We start from the raw sequence: 26,818 nt of genomic DNA on the forward strand, positions 1-26,818 counted from the left end.
TAACGCAGCGTTCCACAACTCATCACGCAATGCCTCCAAATTTCGGCGGAAAGTAGGAAGCGTAGTGTCCTAGCACTATGTTTCCCTTGTCTATCCTTCTGTGTGCGGGATACAGCGTAAAGATTTTATATCATGTTGTTTACGTGTAAAATAACAATATTTCATAATAAACTTGCTTGAAATGAATACACCTAGTGAAACAGTATGATTTACTTGACTTATTATTCTAAATGTCTAAAATCTACGTTTCTCCACAAAATATAACCACAAAGCCTCGAGTTCGGAACGATTCTGTTTGTCTGATAGCTTTTGACCTCAGCTGTGATCTGATGGTGGGCGGTAATTTATTTGTAATCCATTATTAGATTCTAATGTTAGTTGCAGTACGAATCGTTTAAATGAAAGAATTTTTAATTAGAACCCAGGCCATTCGTGGCGCACGCATGAAGTGTGGCTGTAATCGCGACAGGTTGAGGTTCGATTCTCAATCGAAAAAATCAAATATTTAATATTTTCATTTCATGGCTTTGGCGTCCAGGCTGGCCTGCTCGGCGGTAAGTAGAAAACGGAGTGCCTTAACATTAGTTTTCTCTGGCTAGCCTGTTATGTGCGGGATACAGCGTGACGTGAGCGTGATAAAAAGATTTTTTAATTAGTACAGTTGATAAACAGAAATGCTATACAATTCTCATTGCACGCCATTATTATCGTCGAATATTCTAGCTAATGAGACAGGTTGAATACGTTCAGACAGGTTCAGTGACTTTAGAATTATTGATATTACGAGTATATTGACATGTTTTAAAGTATTTCTTTTATAATATTGTTTGTTTTTAATTTTACTTAAATTCTTGCATATTGTATACTTTTTTACAAATTAGTAAGAAAACGTAGAAACGAAAACTTTATAGGAATACTTGGTTGTCCACCTGTCAAGTACTATGGGCCTTGAAACACTGAAAAAATCAAGCTTCTAAGTTTTAGTTCTAAGATACGAAAGAGCATTTATGCATCGGTATTGCTGTATTTATTAGGTATATCATCCGAATAGTGGAATTTTAGATATTTCGTAGAAAAACGTATGCAAACTTAACTTTATGAACTTCTATAAAATGTATTTCTCGTTGTTCTCTTATAATACTGAAATTGGTACGGAAACCTCAGTAAGCGAAACCGACTCGCACTTAACCGATATTTTAAAACTGAAGTGTAATACAGAATTTCAATATTATTTTGTATATAGATACAATATAATTTAACATTCAGTTCAAATTTGCTATAACCTCCTTGTTCTCGAAGCGATTATTCATATGTATCACTCGAAACCATTTAATGGCTGTGGTCATACAACATTCAGCGGAGGTGAAACAATATGCTTAAAAGTATTCAATTATTATTGAGACCAGATCTGGCGCAGGGGTGCATGCGTATGATTGTAATCGAGGGTTGTGGGTTTGGTTCCCAATCGAAGGAATTAATTATTATTTATTAATATTTTTATTTCTTCGCTCTGGTACCAAGGCAATGCGTGGCCAACGCGATGCGTGTGCGCCATCCGTGTTGAATAGCAGAACTCAACAGTTCTGCTATTCAACACGCAATGCCTCGAACATTTGGCGGACAGTGGATAACGGAGTGTCTTAACACTAGGTACCCTCTGCCAATCCCATGTACCGGATCCAGCGTGAAACAAAAACAACACTAATATAAATAATTGTAAAATAAAAAAAATCACCGTAATCTTTTTGCAAAGTAAACTTAAATTGTGTACCAATAGTGGATGATAATGCCCTTATCAATTTTCCAGCTACGAAAAGTTACCCTTTGAGAAATCTTTGAGAAATTACTAAATACGGTTTATCACTTAAGCCCCATACAAATAGCACAAATTACACTTTATAAGCTTAACAAAATTATACAATTCATCTCTATTCTATGGAAAGTGGAGATTGGACGATGTTTATGTATTTTGTATAACTATTTCTACACTCTAGGGAACAAGGATCGAAGTGTTTATAAGATAGACTCTAGGTCGACTAGGGTTGCTAAATTAAATATTACGTTAAATTGCCGTAATTCGTATTTGTAGCGGAAAATATGGTTAAATATTCCGTTTATTTTTATCTCGTAATAGTAGATTCCTTTCTAAATTAATTTTTTTATTGTTTTTTAATTTAATATGATTTACTTTTGTTATATATTATAAGCCATTGAAAGTGGCAACCCTGCTCTAAGCCAGATCTTGTATACAATGATACATTTATCGTAGATTAAAATCTGCCACAAACAAATTGCCACGTTTTACTCTTTATGTAGTTTATTTATTTTATTATATACACAACTGTACGTAACTTCTCAGTTATTAATTTTTACTATTAATGTTACTCATCTAAAGATATAGTTAACTTACAAAGATACTTACTCTCTGAATCCCACTTTTAATTATATTAAATAAAATGTTATTATAATTAATAAAAGAAATATTCATAATGTCCATAAAATAAATTTTATAAGAGCTAATTAGAAAAGGGTTAGATATTATTTCTTTGCGACATCGACAATGGAAAATATTTTTCTATATTATCATCTCAGCATAGAGATATGCCACTATGCAAAAATAGATATTCTTAAGTAATATCATATACTAGCCGTGTAAATGTATGTACATTATACATACAGTTTCAAATATAAAGTTTCAAAGTTAAATTGAAAAACTAGTGTTACCTGTTTTGTCCATTTCGTTCACAATTTTACTATTTTCATTGTGAATTTTTAAATTCTACAATCCACAACTTTTACAAACTATTTGCAAACGTTGTCTTTACTAAAACATTTTATCGACTTTATTTTCTAGACTTTAAATATACAGGATAAAAAATTTAAACCTACTTTTCTTTTACTAACACTTATTTCTATTGATAAATTTATTTATTTATATTCTGTCTTTTCTATTCGATATATCAATATTTGTAGTAAAACATGTCCTGAGAGAAATTTCATAGAATAATGGCCACCTTTATTGGAATAAATCTAGTTCACAATAATACTGAGAAATAAGCAAATGCAGACGATTTATCTCATTCATACAATGTCTGACCTCGCTTCGTTCACGACTGACACGTTTCTAAATATAATAAAATAAAAGTTATTAATATTACGTGTCAATGCTTAGGTATCAAGCAACCACAAACCTACGGCGGTCGACAAAAATAACTAAAAGATCGATAAAATCAATATTTTTAATATGAATTTTATTCACACTGCCTATTTTAGCTAATTAACTTAATTAAAATAAAACTATTTAATTGCTTGCAAAGTAACTTTCATCTCTTTCAACCTTTCATCTTTTATATCATTTCTATTTAAAGCTCCTAACGCAGAGCCTCTAACACCATCACGTCTCGGAATAAAAACAGAATTAATGATGACAAATCCCCTCATTTTCTGTGTGAAAACGGCGACCATCAAGAGCATTTTTTTTTATTTAAATTTTGACAACCATTGACACCAATCTGTAGTTAGTACAGCCGCGGGCTGACTTTCTCTATAAAATCTGTTTGGCGCCAAAATTCCAGGCCCATGATGTGTCAACTTCCACAGATAACAAAGCTCTTACTTTTTTTTTCTAAACACTAATGACTGCAACGGTAACGTAACGTAATGTTAAAATACTTTAAACCTCAATAGGCATTTAGTATCGAATTGAAGAGTCTCACGTCTGTATGCATCAATAGATCGAGTACTTGCCCAATCTCTCGATCTTCTCGTACTTAGGCGATTTTACGTTCGTGCTTAGCGAGCAAATTATTATCAGTTATTAACATCTTGACCTACTGACGAGTCACGATCAGTTATATTTTACAGCACACAAGCATAATATTAAGCTAACAATATTTTTTTATTACTCGATACCGGTTTTACACATCTCTATCGACATTCCCTTCGATAATCGCATTGTAAATCGATTAAACTTTATGACAAGCTAGAGTTGGTCCACAGATAACATATTGATTGACACGTTCTCTTTAAGTAACCAAAAAATATATTTATTAAAATAAATGCGGAAATTATTCTAATAGTGTAATTTATACGTGTTTTCCATTTAAATGGTTCTAGTGGCGCCATGGCTATACGAAATATTCATTTTGTTGGTTATAAAAAATTGTATTCCTTTGTCATTTTGTCATAGCTTTAAATATTATGTGGTATCTTTTTATGTAACTAATTTATATTTTTTTCTTTACAGGTGAGTCTGAAATCCAAGGTCACTAAATTATCTAGTGTTCATCAATATGTATGTATTTTTTAACCAATTTTTAGATATTTCAGTCAAAATTAGATATTTATATTTAATCAACATAAAAAATATAAATATACCAAGCCTCCATAGACCTGTACATAGCTCTATTAATATACACGAGTCAAATTAAATTAGTTTTATTGCATTCACTAATTGCTTTAATAATAACTTTACCGCTTAATAAATGTTAGATAATAAGTTGTTAGCAATTATTTACTCGATTAAATTGGTTGCGGTATAATTTTGAAATACTCTAGATGGCAATTATATGGATATATTTTGAACTTAGTTTGACCGGTCCTTTATAGAAATTTAAAATGTTACTTTTCTATGGCGTGAGATAGAAGTTAGGTTGTTTTGACGCCATTCAGCACAAGGGCACATGCGTGCGGCTATAACAAAAGGTTCTGAGTTCAATTCTTACAGGAGGTAATACAATATTTAATACTTTTATTTCTTTGCTCTGGAGGCAGTCAAAGTGAAAAACAGAAGTGTCTTAAATTAAGTAGGTTCCCAGGTTCTCAATAGCTACCCTGCTATGTTGGGTATTTAGTGGGAAGCTAAAAGAACCCTTTTATTTAAAGTACTCTGTCGAATATCGAATTAGATGTGGCACTTGGGTTATATGTATATTTGACATTTATTTAACCCCAAATCTAGTACAAAATACTTATTTCTCTATCGATACATTAATGCTAAAATATTTTTACGTAGTTAATTAGAAATAAAATGTTTATAGGACGAACTAAATACAAAAAACAGTAATTAAATCAATTATATTATACGAATTTGGTTTTAACAACTTCATTATATCCACATTCGGGATTGGCACTTAGCGCCACATACCAAATGTGTTCTAAAGCGAATACATTCAATATATGCAGAATCTTATAACGACGTTTTCCTTCACCGCAAACCAAGATAAATTACATTAAGAGATAAATACAAGTATGAGATTTATAAACGATATTAATAAATCAGTGTTAGGTATTAAAGTGCAAAAGGGTAGGCAGAGGGAATCTAGTGTTAAGACACTCCGTGTCCTACTTTCGGCAGAATTCTTGTCGCGTTGCGGGTTGAGTGGTGGAACTCAACGCCGCGCTTTGCCGCGACATCAGATCGAAGAAATGAAAATATTAAATAGTTAATCCACATCCATCTAGATGAAAACAATTAAACATAAGAGACACTCGACTAAATATATTTTATGTGAACGATTATTATACAGCTAAATTAAAAGTGTAATTAGTACCTTTGTGCCTTTAGGGCGACGTGACCTCATTAAACGGTCAGGTATAATTAGCAATTTCGTAAACGGCCTCCTTTATTAATTTACAGTTAAAAGTGCTAAATTTAAGCTAGGCTCTATTTTAAATTATTAGGTAATCGTTTTTTAGCTCTATCAGATGAAGGCAGAGGGAACCTGGGAACCTAGTGGTTAGCCGCTTTATTTCCCCACTTTCCGCGGAATTTTTGAAATATTGTGTGTTGTGTCGGGGAACTCAACGTCACGCTTTGTCTCGTTACTAGAGCGGGGAAATGAAAATATTAAATAGGTATTTCATTTCTCCGAATGAGAATCAAATCCACAACCACCGTGTTAACAGTTGCACGCTTACGCCTCTACGCCACGACGGTCTTAGATTATTTAGAGACCATTGTAGCGCAGTGCGACAGCGTCTGAATGCAAATACGATGATTGTAGGATCGATCCCCACTTGTGTCAATGACTTATTTGTATATCTATGCTTTGGAAGACTAATTGTAGCGTTGAGTTTTCAGCATTCAAAATTTTATTTCTAAATTCTTAATTAGAGATTAGAGTGTTTTAACACACATTTCTCTCTGTCTACCTTGCTATATGCGGGACAAACAAACAAAATTTCTAATAAATAATCACTATTGCTTGTTGGCCTCGACTTAAGTAGTTCAAATTGTTTTTTAAACAAATATTTAAAATTAAAGATTTTAAGCTACTTTTGACAGGAAATTGCATATCTATTCGCTAGAATTATAGAAAATGCTAGCTTAATTATTTAATTTCTTATCTTTATCGAATCAAATTATAATTAGTCCTCACTTTAAACCAATTAGCGTACAAATGACAACACTATTTTATGAATGAATAAATCCAATTTAATATATTTTAACTTAAAATTTCTGTTTTATTAATATGGTATATTTTATAATTATTATTTTATATATCTTTTTAATCGCCAGTAGTGACGTAGAAACACGAGTGTTTACGTTCCCTGCGTTCTACGTTCCCTGGTTCCCCTTGCATACCCTGCCATGTACGGGATAGAGCGTGAAGCTAAAAAAAATAAATGTCTAAAGCAAAATCTGAGCTACTAGTTTTTATCTAACAATCCCTCTTCACTTCTGTAAGCGAATAAAGAAACGAAATTCACTTCAAATCACTTGTCAATTTCAGCGTGATTAATTTTTTATACGATTTTTTAGTAGCGAACAAAAAATATAAAGTTGTATAAAAAGACTCTCGGCACCCAAATTAGACAGTGCTACAAACTAACAATACGTTCTTTTTTGTACAAGCAATCACTTCTCTCGTGAAAGTTGAAATGTTTATTGCTTAAGAAAGTTATTGCTGTATGAAATTATATTCAATATCGATAAGTTGGCTTGAATAATCATTGTTATATAGTGTTAAAACACTCCGTTCTCATTTTTCGCTGATTTCTAGAGCCGATTATTGCCCGAACCCACTAATTGTCGCATTTACTGTTACATGCCTGTGCCTCTGCGCCATCATGGGTCTTATTATATAGCTATTAATTATTAAATAATGTATCTGAAAAGTGGATGGAAAGTGGAGAATGGAGTAACATCAGGTTCCCCATACCATGCTTTGCGGGAAAACGCGTGAAGTAACTTTTTCTTATTAATGAACATTTACCAACTTTTAAATAATCCAATTTTTGAAATAATAACTTAAACAATAACACTAAAAAGCTTTTAATATTATTCAATTAAATATAACAAAGCTTCATTATTTCTATGTAAATGTCAAAAAAACATGGGTATGTCCGTGTAATTACGAGATTTCGTGACATATTCAAATTATGCGTAAAAATTACAATCTCCAACAGAATTCTAATTACATTAGCTCGTTAACGCTACTATTAATTTGATAAATGTGTTACTATTTTATAAAAAAAAAATAAACTGACTGACTGACAGCTAACAGTATTCGGTTCTAATAAATATTAGCTTCTAGGAAAATAACGGTATAGATGGCACTTATGTTAATAATATGTTTATTTCACATGAGGTCATTTAGAATGGCAATAAGACCATTTTGTTGAGGTCAGTCGTGGCGTACAGGAGCACAGGCGTGAGACTGTAAACATGACTGGTTGTGGGTTCGATTCCCATTTAGCTGTGATGTCGAAGCAAAGCGCGGCGTTGAATTCCGCCACTCAACTCGTGAGTAGTCTAGTGGCATAACATTAGACTCCCTCTACCTACTCTTCAATTACTCCATTTTGTTTCATATAATACAATATGTATATGTATTTATATTTATTTAAAGAGTCCGTCGTGGCACAGAGGCACAAGGGGTGTGACTGTAACGCGACGATTGTGGGTTCGATCCCCACTCGAGGAAAAGAATTATTATTTCTATAATATTTTCATTTCTTCGCTCTAGCACCAAGGCAAAATCCCGGCGTTCAGTTACGCTCCTCAACACGCAATACCTCGAAAAAATTGAAAATAGGGAACGGGGTGTCATAAACATTAGGTTCCCTCTGCTTACTCTGCTATATAAGGGTTACGGTGTTAAGCTGAAAAAATATATTTAAAAAAATGTAAATCTTAACTGCTTAGTGTATAGAGTTTTTTATATTTTTTTAACTTAATAAAATATATTCTTATTAGCCATTTCTTCTTGCCAACAACGCAGCTTATAATAAACAAAACCATAATACTTCCTATAATGATTCCCTCTTGTTTCGTTATTTCAACGTGGCAAAGTTAAGATGGTAGTCAAAGAAAAGTATTAAAAAGATTATAGCACCGTAAGTACCGTATAACTTTTTCACTAAGAAATAAAAGAATAATTTTTATATTGTTTTTGTTTGAATGTTGGAACCAAAAAATAATTCAATAGCAGTGAAGTTAATTAAATTGAAAATTCCTTTCAATAATGACGTCTCATATTTCCCATATGAATATTTTATAGGGCTCAGTTTACTCAATAATTAAGAAAAATAAATCACGCTTTATCCCGCAGCGAGGCAGAGGGAATCTAATGTTAAGGCACTGCGTTCCCCACATTTTCCCCCTTCATTTTCCACTAAACTCTTTATAATTATTTCATTCCCCTCGAGTGGGAATCGAACCCACACTTGTGCCCCTGAGCTACGACGATCTCAACTGAATAATAATTATTGGAAATATAGTTATGGAGAAACGAAAATATTACAATCCACACACCATAAACAGTAACAACGGGCTGCCTGTGGCGAGACGGCTCTCTTTATTCGCGTCCTGTAATAAAAATTCATGTACGCATTAAAATTAAGCTCTTCATTTATTTACTACCAACTTTCATAAATTCCTATCGATATCGCTGGGATCGATATGATAGGAATATTTTACTTTTTTTAAATTTTACACATAGCAGGGTAGGTAGAGGGAACCTAGGAACCTGTTAAAGACATTCTGGGGCACACTTTTCGCCAAATTTTTCGTGTTGAGTGGCCGGTGCGCTTTGCCTCGATACCAGAGCGAAGAAATGGAAGTATAAATTTAAATAAATAAATTTTATTTCCTCGTGTGGGAATTGAACCTACTACTTGTCTTGTTTACAGTTACCCCTGCGCCATTACTGGCCTCACTTTTAACTTAGGTACCTACAGGCTTGTTCCCTTTCCCCGAAGCAATTAGAGATGAAACGCGGGGCTTCCACAGCCGCTTCTTCGAAATTAACTTGTTACTTACGCAAACATACAAAATCACGTTCATTAAATACTAGCTATGCTAATATATATCTTGTGATTTTTGTAATAAAGCCTAAAATTGTGCAGGAAATATATATATATATATATATATATATAATATTTCTTTGGATAGTACTTTAAAAGACATTCCAAAGGTACAATGTGACACTCGTTTAAGCTATCTCCGGCTGATCGCGGAGGGCTGCAGCAAAATTGAAATGGAAGATTTATTCGGCATTTGTATAATCTTTCACTGTTTTTCTATCCCCCATTGGAAAGAAAAGCTTTTGTGGGTATAATAAATTCTAAGTCCTAATTTAAAATTGAATAGGAAGGAATAAATACACCTGCATTCATATTTTTATTGTTTAAAATGTTTTTTTAATTTCTTTATACTAATTGAAATATTTGATGACGCTTTTGTGGCACAGTTGAGATTAGAATGAAAATACACAAAAGTTTTAAATTTCTTCACTTTTATAAAATATTTTTTATATCAAACAGTGTCACGGATTTACTTCGGTAAAACGTAATATTAATAATCAGCTTCACGCTTTATCCTGCACACAGCAGGGTAGGCAGAGGGAGCCTAGTGTTACGATACTCCGTTCTATTCCTTCCGCCGGATTCTGGAGGCATTGCGTGTTGAGTAACGTATCTCAATGCTGCGTTTTGCCTCGACAACAACGAAAAAATTAAAATATAAATTTATCGATATCGATGGAACTCCTAACTAGTCGCTTATAATATTATTAATAACGATTCTTTCTTCTATATTTGAGAATTCTAATAAATGAATGTATGAGTATCTCCCCTGGCTCTATCCTCTATGCTATAGGTGTGTATGTATCATAACAACTAAATCTTTTCAATTACTTTCTATACAACACTAGCGGCCCGCTCGCGGTTACACCCGCGTGAACTATGTTATTATTAATTTCTGTCTCCATGACTACGTCCTAGTGACGTCTATGCAAAATTTGTTACTCCTAGAATTTGTTGTAACGAAGTTTCATACAAACTTTCGACCTCAAAAACAACCCCTTAGAAATTGAATATTGCAAATTCCCGTCTTAGCGAGCACCTACGTCCTATTAGTAACTCCTATGCAAAATTTCAGGTTTCTAGCACATGTAGTTTCTGAGATTTCGTGATGAGTGAGTGACCTTTCGATTTTATGTATATAGATTATATAGATACCGTTAATCAATGTTACCCACTATTAGTTTCCATACGTTCGTAGTACATAATACAAGAGACAAGTCATTCGAGCGTCGCTCTACCATCTTATCTCTTATGCTTCATTAGACTGTTGACGGACTACCCTACGGTGAGGTACGAAATAATAGACTGTTATTACTAAAAATATTATTTATACATACGTAAATATGTATAAATGTGTATATATATATGGACGTCCTCCAACTAGATGGGGTGACGATATTCGCAAAGTAGCGGGCGACGGCTGGATTCGAAGAGCTAAAGATCGAGCTCAGTGGCGTGCCATTGGAGAGGCCTATGTCCAGCAGTGGACGAGGACAGGATGATGATGATGATATGTATATAAATATAAGTGTTATGCATTAGATCTAATAATATAATCGTTCACTATTAAGGAAATTTTAATTATAGTCTTCAAAAATTTTGCTCAATTTTTATTATTAATTAAAGTTAATATATCTTAAGAAATTTCCTCATTTTTTCTACTGGAACTGGAGAACGAACTAACACTATGTTCCCTCTGCCTACCTTATACCCCTTTTATTATTTATATCTTTTATTTGGTGTCCAGATTATCAGGAATGAAGAGTATCTGAGTAAACGTAATTTTTACTCAATTTCCATTCATTACTGCTCAAGATATCCAGATTTATTATAATTTGTAAGACCGAAATTTCACTATATTTCACAATACATATAAACTAAAAAGAAGTTACTATAAAAACTACATAAAAAATTTGCAAATGTAATCTGGACCAAATCTAATCAATTTGGTCTGCAAAAATGGCGCCCACATCCTTTATGAGAACTTTCTGTGGGAAAACGAAGCTAATGTGTCTCTAAAATAATTATATATCTTTTATATTATCAATTATGTTATGTTAATTACTATTCACTGTTTTTAGTTGTCATTCAAGATATAGCGTTAGGCTTTAAAGTATTTTTTGTCGACGATATTTTCTAATTGTAATTATTAATTTTTATTATGAACATAAATAAATATAGAGTACTTTTGGATATTTGTGTTTTGGTAGATTTATTTTTTAAAAACATTAATTAATAATAATCCATCGTGACGCAATTAACATTGTATGACTGGGATCGTGGTGGTCGTTTCCCTATTCGGAGCAATGCCTTGTTTTCATTTCTTCGTTCTGCCAGGGAGTCGCGACGTTCAGTTCCTTTTAGAATACATGATAATAAAACCAAAATATCTTGAATACTTAATACCATGCTAAGTCATCGAGTGGGAATCGAACCCTCAACGTGTCCCGTTTAAAGTGGTGGTATGCGCCTATGCCACGACTGGCCTCTATTATACCTCTATATATAGATTTACTTATAGATATTTCCAATAAACTATAATTACAACTAAATAAACGGAAAAAACTCTACACTCACACATAATTGAAACCCTACTTGGTGGGTGGGTCGGTATTTAAACCTCATTATTAATTCATTTCCCCCAATAATTAGGATCTTGATGATGGCTGACCATTTATAGACGCCAATAACAAGGGAAAGCAGGCGTACGACTGACTGACGGACTGAGAACGTCCGGTCTTGTTGAGATTCGTAACTTCCTAGCTCTCACGGTTATCGGCAGATCTCTTATACACATGTATTACATTTATAATTGCTTATTATTATTTTGTATGAAGCTTTTAAATTTTTTTTTTGTAACAGTAATAAATCATTACTTATATATATTCTTTAAAGAAAATATAAATAAATAATGAATTTCATTTCAGGAATTATATTTAAAACTTTCAACAGTTTTCCTATTATGTTGTGCATAATAAGCAACGGTTTCAGTCAAATAATCGAATACTGTAAAAAGATTTAATAAAAGGCGACCTCCTTCAGATGAAAAGCTTTTTCCAAACAAGCTTGAGTATAAAAAGATAAAGTATACCAATATAAATACTTTTTAAATCGATATTTAATTAATTAAATATTCTTACTATTACTATCAAAATCGATTATAAAGCATACTTGATCAAAATCGATTTACATAAGTTTTTAAATGTCTCAATAGATGGCGCTAGTGACGTTTCATAGAAGATGTTTACAGTTTTGGCGTTGAAACGTATTGCCGGCGTAGCCGCGTGTTTGAGATAGCAGAATGAGCCATACATTCGATAGACGTACGTTCGATTCCCGGTTTCGACATTTATTAGTATGAAAATAAGAATTATTATTCAATTTTCATACAAATTTATTCCCATAATATTCTGGTGTCGGTTACCTGGTGTTCCGATGCCTTGCATCATGGGATATATAGAATCGGTGTAGCAACAAGTGGACAGAGTCCAACGTGACGTTCACTTCTGTTAAGCCTCGTACAAATATTTCTTCATATTATTTTAGACTTTTATTATATTTAATACAATTTAGTGCTAAAATGTTTTTAAAATATATTTTTATAACAAATATTCAACGTAATATTTCACGAGAGTAAATCCGGTAATGGCGAGAGTGCCTAAATCCGCTAGTTTATATTAAAATTTTCCTAAGCTTTATGTAAATGCCTAATGATTTACCAACATTTTAATAATCCCTTAGAAGCTTTTGTAAATCTAAAACCCGCTTTTGTTTCAAACATAAATTATTTAGAGAATAACTTCATATTTTTATTTAAGGTGTCTTCATAAGTAGTACTAGCGACTCAAACGCGGCATCGCCCGCTTAAACTTACTATTATAGTTTTAATAAATAAATTATTCAACATTTTTAATTGTAGCCTATGTTTTAAATAATACTGTAAAGTTTCATCTAATTCTGTTCAATAGATTTTCCGTGAAAATGAAACAACCCCATACATTATTATTAGAAAGATTTATATTTGTTAAATAAATTGAGGCCGTTGTGCACACACAAGTATGTGGTGTTGAGTTCCGCCACTCAACGCGCAATGCCTCAAAAACGGAAAATGGAGAACGGAGTTTCTTAACACTAAGTTCCCTCTGCTTACCCTACCATGCGCGGGATACAGTGTGAAACTGAAAAAAAAACATTTAATATAATTATTTCACGATACAATATATATCAGAACCATTACTCATATAATATCGTAGAGCATTAAGCGTCGTATTTCACTTGCGTAACTAATTACCGCCGGTTAAACCATTAGCAGCCGGTTAATTGTTCCAAAATGGCCAATGCTGGAGCTAGCCAGATAATTCCTATATATTTTCACTTCCTTTTGATTTGTATGCGATTGAAATATCTACTTGTTAAATATCGATACACTTGTTATAATTAAATTGTTTTTTTAGTGACTGTTTATGTTAAAATAATTATACTAATTAACAATTTATAGCTATATTAATTAATATATTGAAACAAATTTATTAAAGTAATTATTTTTATTATATTCTTAGTTGAAATTAATTAAAAAAACATAATCTGAAAGCAAATTAATTGAAAATTAAGCTTTTACGTGATCAATAAAAATGAAATCAAATTATAAATATTACTTTCGTTCGACACTTCTATTATACAACTCTTACAACCGTGACCTAAAGTGAGATAAGACGGTAAGACAATTAAAAGTATGCTCCAAAATAATTAGTATGGAATTAATTCTTTTTAAATCACGCTTACTTTTATAATGACTTTATCAAGATATTCATTTATTACTTTGTAAAATATATACGGCTATCCACGGCGTTTTTGTACTCTGAAATTACTTATAATAGTTAAATATAAAAAATATATTTTAATAATTAATAAAAAGTAAATACAATATTTTTTATTAAGCTTTTCTAAAATAAATTAAGTAACTATAAGTTTTTTCTAATTTATGTACATGTTTTTTCTTATACAATAGAGACTAGAGACGCTTAAAAAATATTTAAAGATGGCGGAAACAAACGTCAAAACACCAATCAGACACATTATTTTATAATTTAATAAAATATTATAATTACGTCAATTAATCCTTGTACAGATTTAACCTGTGACTGCTGTTATATAAAAAAAATATTTCATTTAAGGTAAAAATTATGAGTTTTTATATAATTAAGTAGTTGCTTACAATTTAAGTTCGGTGCAGGTATGTAATTTATGAAAACTTGTTAAACCCATTTAATGTCAATTTAACTGACAACCCAATGTGAGTTATTTACTTAAATGAATCACCGGTTTCTGGTATCGGCGTTCTTTACAAAATACAGAAGTTTTATTCAACGTACGAACGTAACTAGCAATTACGTGTAAGTACTACTGCGTTTTTTTACTTTCTATTCTCAATATTACAATGCTTATCATTTGAAAAGTAATGTATAGATGGATTATTATATGATTTTTAAACCAGATAAAAAGTGAAAGCTTAGTATTAGCGTTTAAATGTAATACTTTCGATGCATGTTAAGTTTTAACAATGTGTACAATGTATGTCAAGAAGTAAGGTAGACAGAAGTTCTCTGTTCCCATTAAGACACTTGCGAGGAAATAAATATATGAAATATTTCATTTCCCCAAATGGGAATCGAACTCATAACACACATGTGCCACGACTGGCCTCCAAAAACGCTTAAAAAACATCCTATAATGACAGATTTCACTTAAACAACTCAATTGTAACGAGGTATACTGATTGCTTAATAAATAATGAACTCAGATGTATACTTTGTATGGGATTATATATAATTTTAAATAATTTAATTATACAAGTAAAAGTTGAATAAACGTAATAGGTAACTCGACTTGCGCAAAATACTAATGAAATATTTATAATTAAGATATTATTAAAAGTTGTATTAATTTTTAAAAATTTTGAAATACTTGTATTATCGTAAATTTTCAAAATGTAGTATATTGCATTTTAGTTCACTTATCATTAAATATGTAGTTTATTACTAAAATGTCGGGCCCTACTATACTGGTGGATATATTGCAGACTTTTCGTACAAAATATTTATTTATATATATTTTTTTATATATTATTTTTTTCTTTGGAAAAAATGATATGAATGTAATAGGGGCGTTGTAAATATATTTTATTATCATTACTTTTGTCACAGACAGACAACGCCGTCAGATATTTTGGCGTTATAATTAAAAATATCGATGTAGCTAGAGGAAGGAACGTTTTGATAAGTGCCGATTCAAATCTTTATACGTTTGTAATAGATATATTGCTTAATCCTATCAGAATTTTATACCCGTATTTATAAACCGCTCTCAACTCTGAGATCGAACATGAGAGCGATCTTGAGATGCCGTTTTCATTTATAAATTATAATCTATGATCTATAGCTGTATGACTAAAAACGATATCTCAAGATCGATTTCAGAGTTAAGAATAGTTTATGAATACGAGTCTTACTATAAAACACGAATAGTTTGTTCCTTAATTGAATGAAACTTGCCTGGCCACCTCGTGCACTGAATAAAAATTTTAAAAAACAAGGATGCAATGTATGGAAAATGAACAACTTTCTACACACATTCGTATGCCACACGAATATTTCAGTTTCCGTGTTTCTGGTAATTTCGGTCACAACTAAAGTAGAGCGCTATGCATTCTAATAACTGCCGAATCGGCGGATTAAATGCGAAATTCATATCTGCTTAACAAGCGTAATTTGTTCTGCACCAATTGCATTTTTATTTATTTAAGTTTATATTTCCATTTCTTTGCTCTGATGTCGAGGCAAAGCGCGGCGTTGAGTACCGCTACTCAGCACACAATGCGTCCAGAAGTTGGCGGAAAGTGGGGAACGGAGTGTCTTAACACTAGGTTCCCTCTCTGCTGCCGTGTGCGGGATACAGCATGAAGCTGATTTAATTTAATTTAATTTTAACTACTATTTAATAAAATAAAATTAGCAATCGGTACGTTTTTGAATAAATAATAATTGTGCGTTGATTATACGAATATATGTAATGGTCAAATTCTTAAAATATAAAACTAACGCAGGGAATTTGGAAACCTGGCACCTTAACTTAACTAGGTTCCCAGGTACCCTCTGCTTACCCTGCTATGTGTAGGATTCAGCGTGAAGCTAAAAAAAAAGAAAGAATTAATTAACACTAGTTATTAACAAAACTGTGAAACGGAACCACGCCTAATATAGTTATTACTGGTTTACCTAAGGATAAATTTCCCTTAAATTAATAGAAACGAGAATTTATAATAATATATATGTAAGCACATAAATTATAAACGAATAAACATAGCAATTTTATTTGATTGTTAGTTTCCATAACGGTTGGTGCATATGAAATCTCAATTTGTAATACAGTCACTGTACAGTACAGTACAGTAGTATAGTCACTGAAACAACAACTTATCAAACGGTTAAAATTATATATTTATCAATTCTACACTTGTCCAATTGCATATTAATGCAATTTTACGCAATATGAAAGACAGAGAGACGTAGAGGCCAGTCGTGGCGCAGCGCGTGTAGAACCGACTGGTTGTGGGTTGGAACCCCACTCGAGGACATGAAATATTTATTTCCATTTATATTTCCATTTCTTCGATCTGGCGTCGAGGCAAAGCGCCAGAGTTATGCCACTCAACGAATGTGGAGAACGCAGTGTCTCAACACTAGGTTCCCTCAGCCTATCCTGATTTTTTGAAAGACAATATGAAATATAGGAATATTATGTATATTATTCTTTTTGCTTTCCTTTAAGCTTCACGTTATACTCTCGCACATATCGAAATAGTCAGATGTAACCTAGTGTGAAGATACTCGTTTCCCCATTTTCTGGCAAATTCCGAAGGTATTGCGTGTTGAGTCGCGGAACTCAACGCCGCGCTTTCCCTCGTTACCAAAGCGAGGACATGAATTCCTCGTCTGGGAATTGAACCTAAATCTGTAGCGTTTACTAGGTATTTAATTACAATCTACCACTGCGTCACGAGGCAGTTTTCACTGAACGTCAGCTTTCATTAAAACGAGATTAACCTCTAATTCTTTTATTCGTTTGTTTTTTTCAAGAGATGCGGGATCGTTGGTAGTCTATGTACTAGTAACATACTAAGTAGGTACAAATGGCTCTAACTCACGACTTCCGGCTTAGTAGACTAATCTCTAATGATACTTTGTCACGGCGGGCTATCACCGTCAATCTAAGTTATGCTTTTTAAAAAATATATCTTAAGAATAAAAAAATATCTTAGTTTTAAGGTGAAATGTAAAGGGAGATGCCATTCTTTACAGTATTTAATTGTTAGCAAAAAGAAAAGAAAATGGGAAAATATTAAGCGAATATTCTCCATCGTAGTTCTATTATGGGTTTTAACATTTAAAAAAATAATTAAATACCTATATTTCATATTTTTTTATTGATTCGGCGAGGCGGTGCGTTTCGTCTGTCTCTATCTCTGTTCACTATCCCTAAATTGAATATTAAATGAAGAAAGGAATGTCTTAAACAATACATTTTCTGTTCCTACAAATTAAAGCGATCTCTATAAAAGAAGTTTATAAAAGAAAACGAATAATGGCTGAACTTATATAAGACTATACCAATTAGTAAAATCCCATCAGACCAATCAATCAGTTTGCAGAACAGTGTGGCTTCTCGCTAATCCTCGGGTTTACCAACCGGGATTAGAACTTGCTGAACTGGTGTTAGCGGACTATTTGACAACTACGTTTACAAACCTACGTAACTGTTATAATGAATTGATATAAATTATATTGTGGGCAGAAAGTGGGGAACGGAGTGTTTTAACACTAGGTTCCCTCTGCCTACTGATTTAGATTTATATTGTTCCTGCACGATTAGTATTGATTGGATGGATATATGGAGAAGTGTGTATATTATAGTTTTTTATTTCGGAAGTAGTAAATCGATATAAAATTTTTATTAATAAATCTGTAGTTAGACATATTGTATTGTTTTTTCCTTCCTTTTGGTAATTGGATATTATGCTTACATTTCTTTGGAATAATAACATCGCAAGAAAACACAGAACTTGGCACTCAGATACATAAATCTACGATAAATTTATCGATGAAGTTGGCTCTCATTACACATTAATATTTTAAATTAAGTTAGCATAAATTTTGTGGGTTATTCTTTATCGGTTACGCTTTTTCTAATAATTTATTCACTCATCTGTCTATATGAGGCCATTCGTGGCGCAAAGGCACAAATGTGTGAATGAAAACCGAATTATTTATTATATTTATATTTTCATTTCTTCGCTCTGGTCAACACACAATGCCCCCAGAATTTGACCGGATTAAGGAACGGAGTTTCCCTCTGCTGTGTGCGTGAAACAGCGTGAAGCTAATAAAAAATCTGTGTACACGAGATAAACTCTCGTCTACTTACTCACGTCACGTCTACTACTGTCACGTCGCGATAACCGTATCTATTACTTGATTGTTCTAATCAATCATATTTGATTCGTTGGAGCCGGCCGACTTTCACTACCGAGTAGGTACGAGTATATCGTTTAATGTGTGTACATATATTAATTTATTTATATTGGTAATGAAATTAGCTGTACCTACTTTGATAAATGAGTGTACGTTTTTAATGCTCTATGTATTTGTTACTGTTTGGTTTTAAGCGGTTTGGCTTGAAGCTATATTTAATAATTGTTTTTAGGTTTGTTTTTAGATTAAGATCTGGCTTAGGTTAATACAATATTTACATTTAATATAAAATTGCGGAGTAATTAGGAACATTTATAGTATTATTATGAACTAGTGACCCCACGTGGCTTCGCCCGCTTGTACTACACAATTATTTATATTCTCATCTGAATTACTTGATCTAATAACATTATCATTTTAAACTTTTTTATTTGAACCGATTAAAATAAAACAAACACTAATGTTAAAGAAAGTTTGCCAAAATATACTTGTGAATGCGTTGCATTACACTACTTTAAAATCGGTTAAGCCGTTATTGAGATTAACGTGAACAAATAAACGTACACACAAACAAATATTTCAAAAATCATTGTTTCGGATTCTATTATATTATTATTTCTTATAAGTATATCTTATAAGAAATAATAATATAATAGAATCTACACCAGAACTTATAATCTATACCAGATTATAGATTACTTGTCTTAAACACGTCTTACTTAACTCCTTAACCGGCGCGACTTGAGGGACAACCACTAAACTAGTCCGTTTTTAGTTATTATATCATAAAATAGTACTACACCAAAGCACTTATATTACATTTATGATTAATTTATCATCGGCGAACTCAAACGACTATTACAACCATATACATGTAATGGTTAAGCACAGTTGCAAATTACTAAATGCTTCTAAAAATAAACGAGTTATAACGCCGGCGCCGTATAATTGTGTTTTAATATAGTCTGAATATTTCAAGAATGTAAATGGAATCGAACCTGCGCTTATCTTGATGCATAAGTGTGTAATTGAATGAATGTGACCCGCCTTAATGGCGTCTTCATGTTACAATTATTTGCAATTTTAATTCTGTTTGCTTTTTATGTTGGAATTATGTTACTAGTTTTTCTAAGAAACTATGATATAGAGGTGTTTTTTTATTATAAAAATCAAATAAATCGAATTATTATTATTAACAGTACTATCGAGTTATATAAAATTTCGATTATTGTTGTAAGGTCGCCAAGTTAAAGTTCCATCTAAAAACAAAATATATTACATGTCAAAACAACGCGAGCATCATCATCTATATCAGCTTTTATTATAGGGCACACGCAAGTTGGGCACAAAATAAATACGAATACGAATCGATATCACGATACTTTTCACATAAAAAAAATTAATGATATTATTCGGCCGTAAGCTCCGTGAAATACCACCTTTATTTACACCTTTCACCCTCGCTGCGAGGCGGACGTCAAATGGAATCCGTCAAACAGCTTGCCCATTGATCCGCTAAGGACCAGTCTTTACAATTTTCTCATTACTCAAATATTAAACTTGTATCTATAATTCTTTATTTATTTTATTTATATTTTTTGTATAATAGGGTAGGGGTATCCCGCATATAATATAATAGGGTAGGGCAGAGGCAACGTAGTGTTAAGACACAACGTTCTCCTCGCACCAGCTCATTTTCGAGATATTTTCCAACGTCACGCGTCGTCCTGTCGCGCAAGCAAGCTAAATGAAAGTAATTCATTCCTCCGAGTGGGAATCGAACCCGTCGTCATCGCATATACAATTTTACATTATGAATATTTGCATAAACTATATACAAAATAGAATGGACTACGTTTAAGTTGGCAAACAAATTTAAAACATTTTCATAAAAAAAAAAACAAAAAACTAAAAGCCATGTCTACAGATTATGCTAAACCGCATCATAAATAAAGATAGGGCACAGTACGGCTCGTGTGGTGCCAACTTTGAAGCGATAAAAGAAAGTAGGTGGTAATGTTTGCCAGATTATGAGCTTCGGGGGAGCTCGACGTCCTGTGACACTCACTGATTGCAGGTTCATGGACTATCAATTTATCTTAATCTTAACGAATGTATTTTTTTTTAAATATCAGTAAAATATTTTTTTGTAGCAACAACGCACGGCGTTGAGTTTCGCCACCCAACACGCCATGTCTCCAGATTTCCGCAGAAAGTGAGGAACGGAGTTCCTTAATACTAGGGTCCCTCCGTCTGTCCTGCTACATGAACGTCCTGGTACGGCGAGAAGTTAAAAAAATTATGACAATGAAAAATTCACGGCAGACATTTCATCAAATTTAATCGATAACAATGTTTGTGAATGTTTTTTTCTTATTCTGAATAATTATGGAAATATTTTTTTTATAATGAATGCAGTAAGACTTCCCAATACGCTAACATTCTTTTAAGTAGGTTGTGTATATCATATATTTTTATTACAACTCTAATGAGTAAAATATTTTTCTTATCCAGTACCTACACGCAATTACAAGAATTTATTATCATTTAAATACATATGTATGTACATATGTCATAAATAACTCATAAACACTTAGTGTTGTACTCATTTGCAACCTGACGTTTATTAGAAGTAATGAAAATGATAAAAAATTATTAAAACAAATAAACGAATGTTCGCGTGCGGACGTAACGACCAAATATTATATCTTAATGGCCGCCTTAATATCGAGATGATTTGCGTGCGAGTAATTGCAATCGATAAATAATTTCTCCTCTTTAAGAGATTGCCGCACTCATCCATACATACATAATATGTGAATGTGCCGAAATGTTTGTGCCTCGCGGCCTCTTATGGCCGTGCATAAAGAACGAAAGCGATGGACTTGCTATATATGGAATTGATTTAAAAATTGTTTCCTATATAAATATTAATTGTATTCTTTAATTTTGCTCATCGCAATTATTCGGCATATTTTATACAGGAATCGTTTAATAATAATAAACTTTTGAAGTTATTTAAATTCAAACGAGAAGGCATACAATTGAGGACAGTCGTCGCGGTACTGGCGTGTGACTGTAAATACGACTGGTTATAGGTTCAACTTCATCTCAAGGAATTTTAATTTTTATCTTTCTTCGAATTTGGAGCGTCTTAACACTAAATTCCCTCTGTGAACATATGAGATACAGCATGAAGCTGTAAAAAAATTGTAATCATTAATATTCGACATATTAAATACCTACTTCTGTTTAATAAAATAAACTTTTGAAGTTATTTAAATTAAAAAAAAGAGTATAAAATTGTTCGTCTCTAACAAGTCTGTTACCACGCGAAACAATAACTAAGTTATAACAATAAATAAGTTTTAATATCGCGAACTTCGTCGGCTCCTTCAAAACATTTGCAATTCCGCCAGTTACCGTGAAGTTTCGCACACTCAGACGCGGGCATCTAAAAAGTCGATGGAAGTTTTTTTTGCCGATTTATATTTGCATCTCGATTATTTGAGCCTTTGAGGCCAGTTGAGTGTAATCGCGACTAGTTGTGGGTTCGATTCCCATTCGAGGAAATGAAATATTTAATATTTTCATTTCGCTCTGGTGTCGAGGCAAAACGCGGGGTTTGAGTTCCACCATTAAACACGTAATGCCTCCAGAATTTGACAGAAAATGGGGAAAGGAGTGTTTTAACACTAGGTTCTCTCTGTCTACAAAATACAGCGTGAAACTTAAAAAAGAAATCTCAAATATTTTAATGGTCACTTTTTTCTCGGCTATTAGTTAGCTTTATCGATTCGGCGCGAGCAATTAGCTCGATCCGATACCAGCGAGCGGCCGATCATGATTGATGATGTTATTCGGTTATTACTAAACTCCCCTTTCTTATCGCCGAAGGGAAGGAGGGAAGGGAGGATAGGGGAGGAATGTAACTCAGTTTGTTAATGCGGTTGACGTCTCGCACAAAGAAGATAACGGTGTTCGAAGCTACTTTGACGCAAACGCGATTTACTTGGCTTCTCCTAAGAGCTCCATTAACGATAATAATGGAATTATAGGAATAAGCAGGCGTGAACGATTTTCTCTTTGGTGTTGAAGAGTGAAAATAGATATTGTAAGGCGTCAATCGTTCGTTACATTGAAAATTTAGTAGAATATCGCTTGCTGAATAGATTTTACTAAAATATTTGATTTAAAAGATATATTAATATTTTCTATATTAAAAAAAACAAATTGATATTTATTACATTCAATATATTTAAAAACATTTAACTCTATATGCAACTTAGACCACTTGCAAATAGATGTACGAATTCTTACTTTATTACATAAACATATTACTCACACGACGACACGAACACTAAAAAAAACAATATCAAATATATTTTTAAAGATTTAGGTATCTAATAATTTACTTTGTATTTCCAGTGGGCGGAATGTCCCGCGGTGGCAGCGGCGCCGGGAAAACGGCGACTGCGAAGCGCGTGCCGCCACCAGCGATACCGGGAGACGCGTTCGGAACACCCCAGCACAGACACTCTGGTTCCAGCTTTGGTTCCCAGGGATACGCGTCCTGCGAAGAACAAGCGTATCCTCAACCCCCGGATACACCTTCGCATACGAGAGGTAATTTGTTGTTATTAATTATTATATTGATTAACAGAACTTTTATCCGTAGATGTCGTAATGCAGGGGCAAGCGTGGATTGTAAACGAGACGATTGTGGTTTCGATTCACAGTCGGGGAACTTATATATTTAATCTTTTTATTTTCTGGCTCTGGTAACAAGGCAGCACGTCACGTTTTAAGAATTCGGCAGAAAGTGGAAGACTTAATGACGGCATGTTGTAACAATAGGTTTCCATGTTCCCTCAGGCTACCCTGCTATGTGCGAGATTAAACGTTATCTAGAGCTTTTTGCACTCCGTTCTATCTGGTTATCCCAGCTAAGGATAAAGCCTGAAATTAAAAAATCTTTCGTGGAGTATTATACAATACAGTAATACATTTCAATTGCATTTCCAGATGACCATTCGGACTATGGCAGTACAGTGTCAGGCGTGTCAGGAGTATCTGGCGCCAGCGGCAGTCTGGGCAAGAGTCCGGCGGGCGGAGGCACGTTCACCTTCCCGCCGCCTACACAACCCCTCACGCACAAGGCTGCTGTGTACTATCATCATCAGCTAGCATTGAGTGATGACCAGGGCATTGATATGACACAGGTAAATTAAGTTGATATTTTGTCTATTAGTCCGCAGTTGTACTCTTCCGTTTCCCTAATTATCCCATCTCATATTTCATAATTAATAATTCACAATTTCACATTTGTCTAGGGTTAAGAAAGATGTTTTGATAGATAATTAGATCAGAGAATAAAATTTAAATTAGGCATATTGACAGTAGGTATATTGTAAAATTATTGTAAATATCTATGGTTCATGTTTACAGAGTCCAGGGCGAGATAGTCCAGGATCATCATCAGGGTCAGCTGGCTCTGGCTCCCGTCACTCCTCAGCGTCGCTCGACAGTGGTAGAGCATCAGGTCGGATACCACATCATCATCACGCCGCGTGTCACTGTGGAGACACAGTTGACAGAGTGCGAGCTATGATAGCTCAGGGACTTCCAGTGAGTTTATATTAGTTTGCTATATTTTAATTTATAATTATCTTTTAAATTTTATGATAAATCGACTACCGTCTACGCCTCCCGACATGTTATAGGTATCTGTCGAATTGCTTTAAAATACTCGTATTATTTTGAATTTAAAAAGATATTAATCTGAATACCCAATATGTGATTTCAATTACAGATATATTCCAATATACAGAATCGAATAATTTACTTATAAAATAGCTTGCGACATGTGAATTATTCATATGTATTTTCTTTTTTTTAATTATTTCCAGGACCCAGATATCATCCACGCGTGGCTAGCAGACCTACAAATGGAGGAATATGCGAGACTTTTCATAGAAGCTGGTTACGATCTTCCAACTGTTACAAGAATGACTCCAGAGGACCTCACAGCTGTTGGCATCAAGAAACCTAACCACCGCAAGCGGTTAAAGGCCGAACTTGCTAACCTGAATGTTCCCGACAACTTACCTGATTATATTCCCGTATGTATTTTTATATTAGTTTTTATAATAATATTATTTATAATATAAAACGTTACTATTATTGAGATTAACATAGCTTCAATATCTTCTTATTTTAATTATTATGTTTAATAATGTTTTCTTTTTCAATATGTTAATGATACATTATTTTTTAATAATTTACAGGGCTCTCTAGAAGAATGGTTACGTCTACTTAGATTAGAAGAATACGGCCCCGCGCTGGTGGCGCAGGGCTATCGGACTGTACACGACGTTACACAATTAGCTTGGGAGGTAATATTTCTGTTATTATTAATAATTTATTTATTCATTATTTATATATTATTTTAGAGTAATAAATTCAGTTAATATATAATAATACATACGTTAATAAATCGATTTTTATAACTTGATCAATTACAACGAAATCGATTCTATAGTATTATAGAAATGTTACAGAACAAAATATAACTAATATATTATTGTATACGACAGGACTTAGAAGACATGGGTATTGTTCGTCTCGGTCACCAAAAGAAAATTTTGCTTGCCATCAAACGGGTAAAGGACATTAGAGCTGGGAAAAGGAGCATTAGCAATCAAGGATCGATTGATTTCACAAGAATATCCGGACAGGTGATATAAAATTATTATTTTTAATGTAGTGATGTTTTAGATAGCCCATAGCTGTAGCGTGAAAGTGGATTTTTTTTATTTTAAAATTTAAATATTTTTTGTCTCTGGTCTACCTATTTTATATTGGTGTACCCATAGACTGTTAGAGATTATTTTTACTGGTTCAAATATTATCTTTAAAGCATCACTTATTTGTTTATATTTTATGATTTATAAATTTTAATAATTTCTATTATTTTATTATTATTTTTTTTCATTTACATTTCATTTCATTCATTTTCAACTTTTAATTCCTAATCTGTATTTTATTTATTTAACCAAAATATGAGCCAAAATAAAATTGTTCTAACACTAATAATAAACTAACAACGCTTATTAACTAATAGCGTTTTAGTAAAGCCCGAATATATGACGGATATAAGTCGGGCTCAATAGGGCTTTAGATGTTAGCTCCTTGTATAAACATTCCAGCACAACATTTTTCTTTGCAAAGCCAATAGACACAAATACGTTATGGGAAAATGTTTATTAGTCTCTAAGGACATGATTGGCACGAATTTGTCTAAATTTTAAATTTTCCCGATACGTTCTCAAAACTTCATTTTCGCTTAGACGTTTCTTAGATGTCTTTTCCATCGCCATCACTGTCGCTGTCATACATCTTTGCGACTTAGTTACTTTTAACTTGAATAAGTCAATGTTGGATCTACTCATATACGTCACTAGAAAATGCTGGTTCTAAGAACATAAATCCGTCATAGATAGATTGGAATTTTCAAAAACAAATAATATCTATCTATTAAAATATTATCGATGATTGATTATTGAGTATTTAAGAGTAGAGTAAATCCATCACTTGTCAATAAACCTTTAGTTCCATTACTAAATCTAAAAAAAAGAGTCGCAAAGCTGTCAAATTCACGTCGTCGCTGCATCCACCATTCCACTAGCCCAAAGCAGCATGTGAATGTTTTGTTTTCTTTTCTTTCAAACACAAACCGCACTTGGACATAAAGGATTTATATCCGAGGGAGCATTACCAGCATTGGGAGAGAAACGCGAGGAGTTTCCATAAACCCCCCGATCTAAAGTTCGATGCGATACCGACGCCATTGTGTGCCACAGACTTGGTTCCCATTCAGGTATGACACTGACAGATGTCAGTCTGACATTTGCACCGGCACCGGCTTTTATGTGCACTCGAGTCTTGTTTTATCGATGTGTGTCTTTCCGATTAGGTCGATA

General features: G+C 33.0%; 1 protein-coding gene across 4 annotated transcripts in view; it reads left to right on the forward strand.

Annotated features, from left to right (window-relative positions):
• Positions 1-26,818, forward strand: part of ckn (CRK like proto-oncogene, adaptor protein) — a 119,345-nt gene that overhangs the window by 88,875 nt on the left and 3,652 nt on the right. For 3 of the 4 annotated variants that reach the window (XM_085198343.1, XM_085198345.1, XM_085198346.1), the window contains 7 exons: positions 23,265-23,462; positions 23,862-24,058; positions 24,285-24,464; positions 24,746-24,958; positions 25,124-25,231; positions 25,433-25,573; positions 26,590-26,715. In XM_085198343.1, coding sequence (XP_085054469.1) covers positions 23,265-23,462; positions 23,862-24,058; positions 24,285-24,464; positions 24,746-24,958; positions 25,124-25,231; positions 25,433-25,573; positions 26,590-26,715 — 1,163 coding nt within the window. The remainder of the gene's footprint in view (positions 1-23,264; positions 23,463-23,861; positions 24,059-24,284; positions 24,465-24,745; positions 24,959-25,123; positions 25,232-25,432; positions 25,574-26,589; positions 26,716-26,818) is intronic. The other variant, XM_085198344.1, reaches the window with a different exon arrangement.

This window comes from Heliconius melpomene, chromosome 15 (genome assembly GCF_056956725.1).
Source record: "Heliconius melpomene rosina isolate 202511_hmr_F chromosome 15, ASM5695672v1, whole genome shotgun sequence".
Classification (NCBI taxonomy): Eukaryota; Metazoa; Arthropoda; class Insecta; order Lepidoptera; family Nymphalidae; genus Heliconius; species Heliconius melpomene.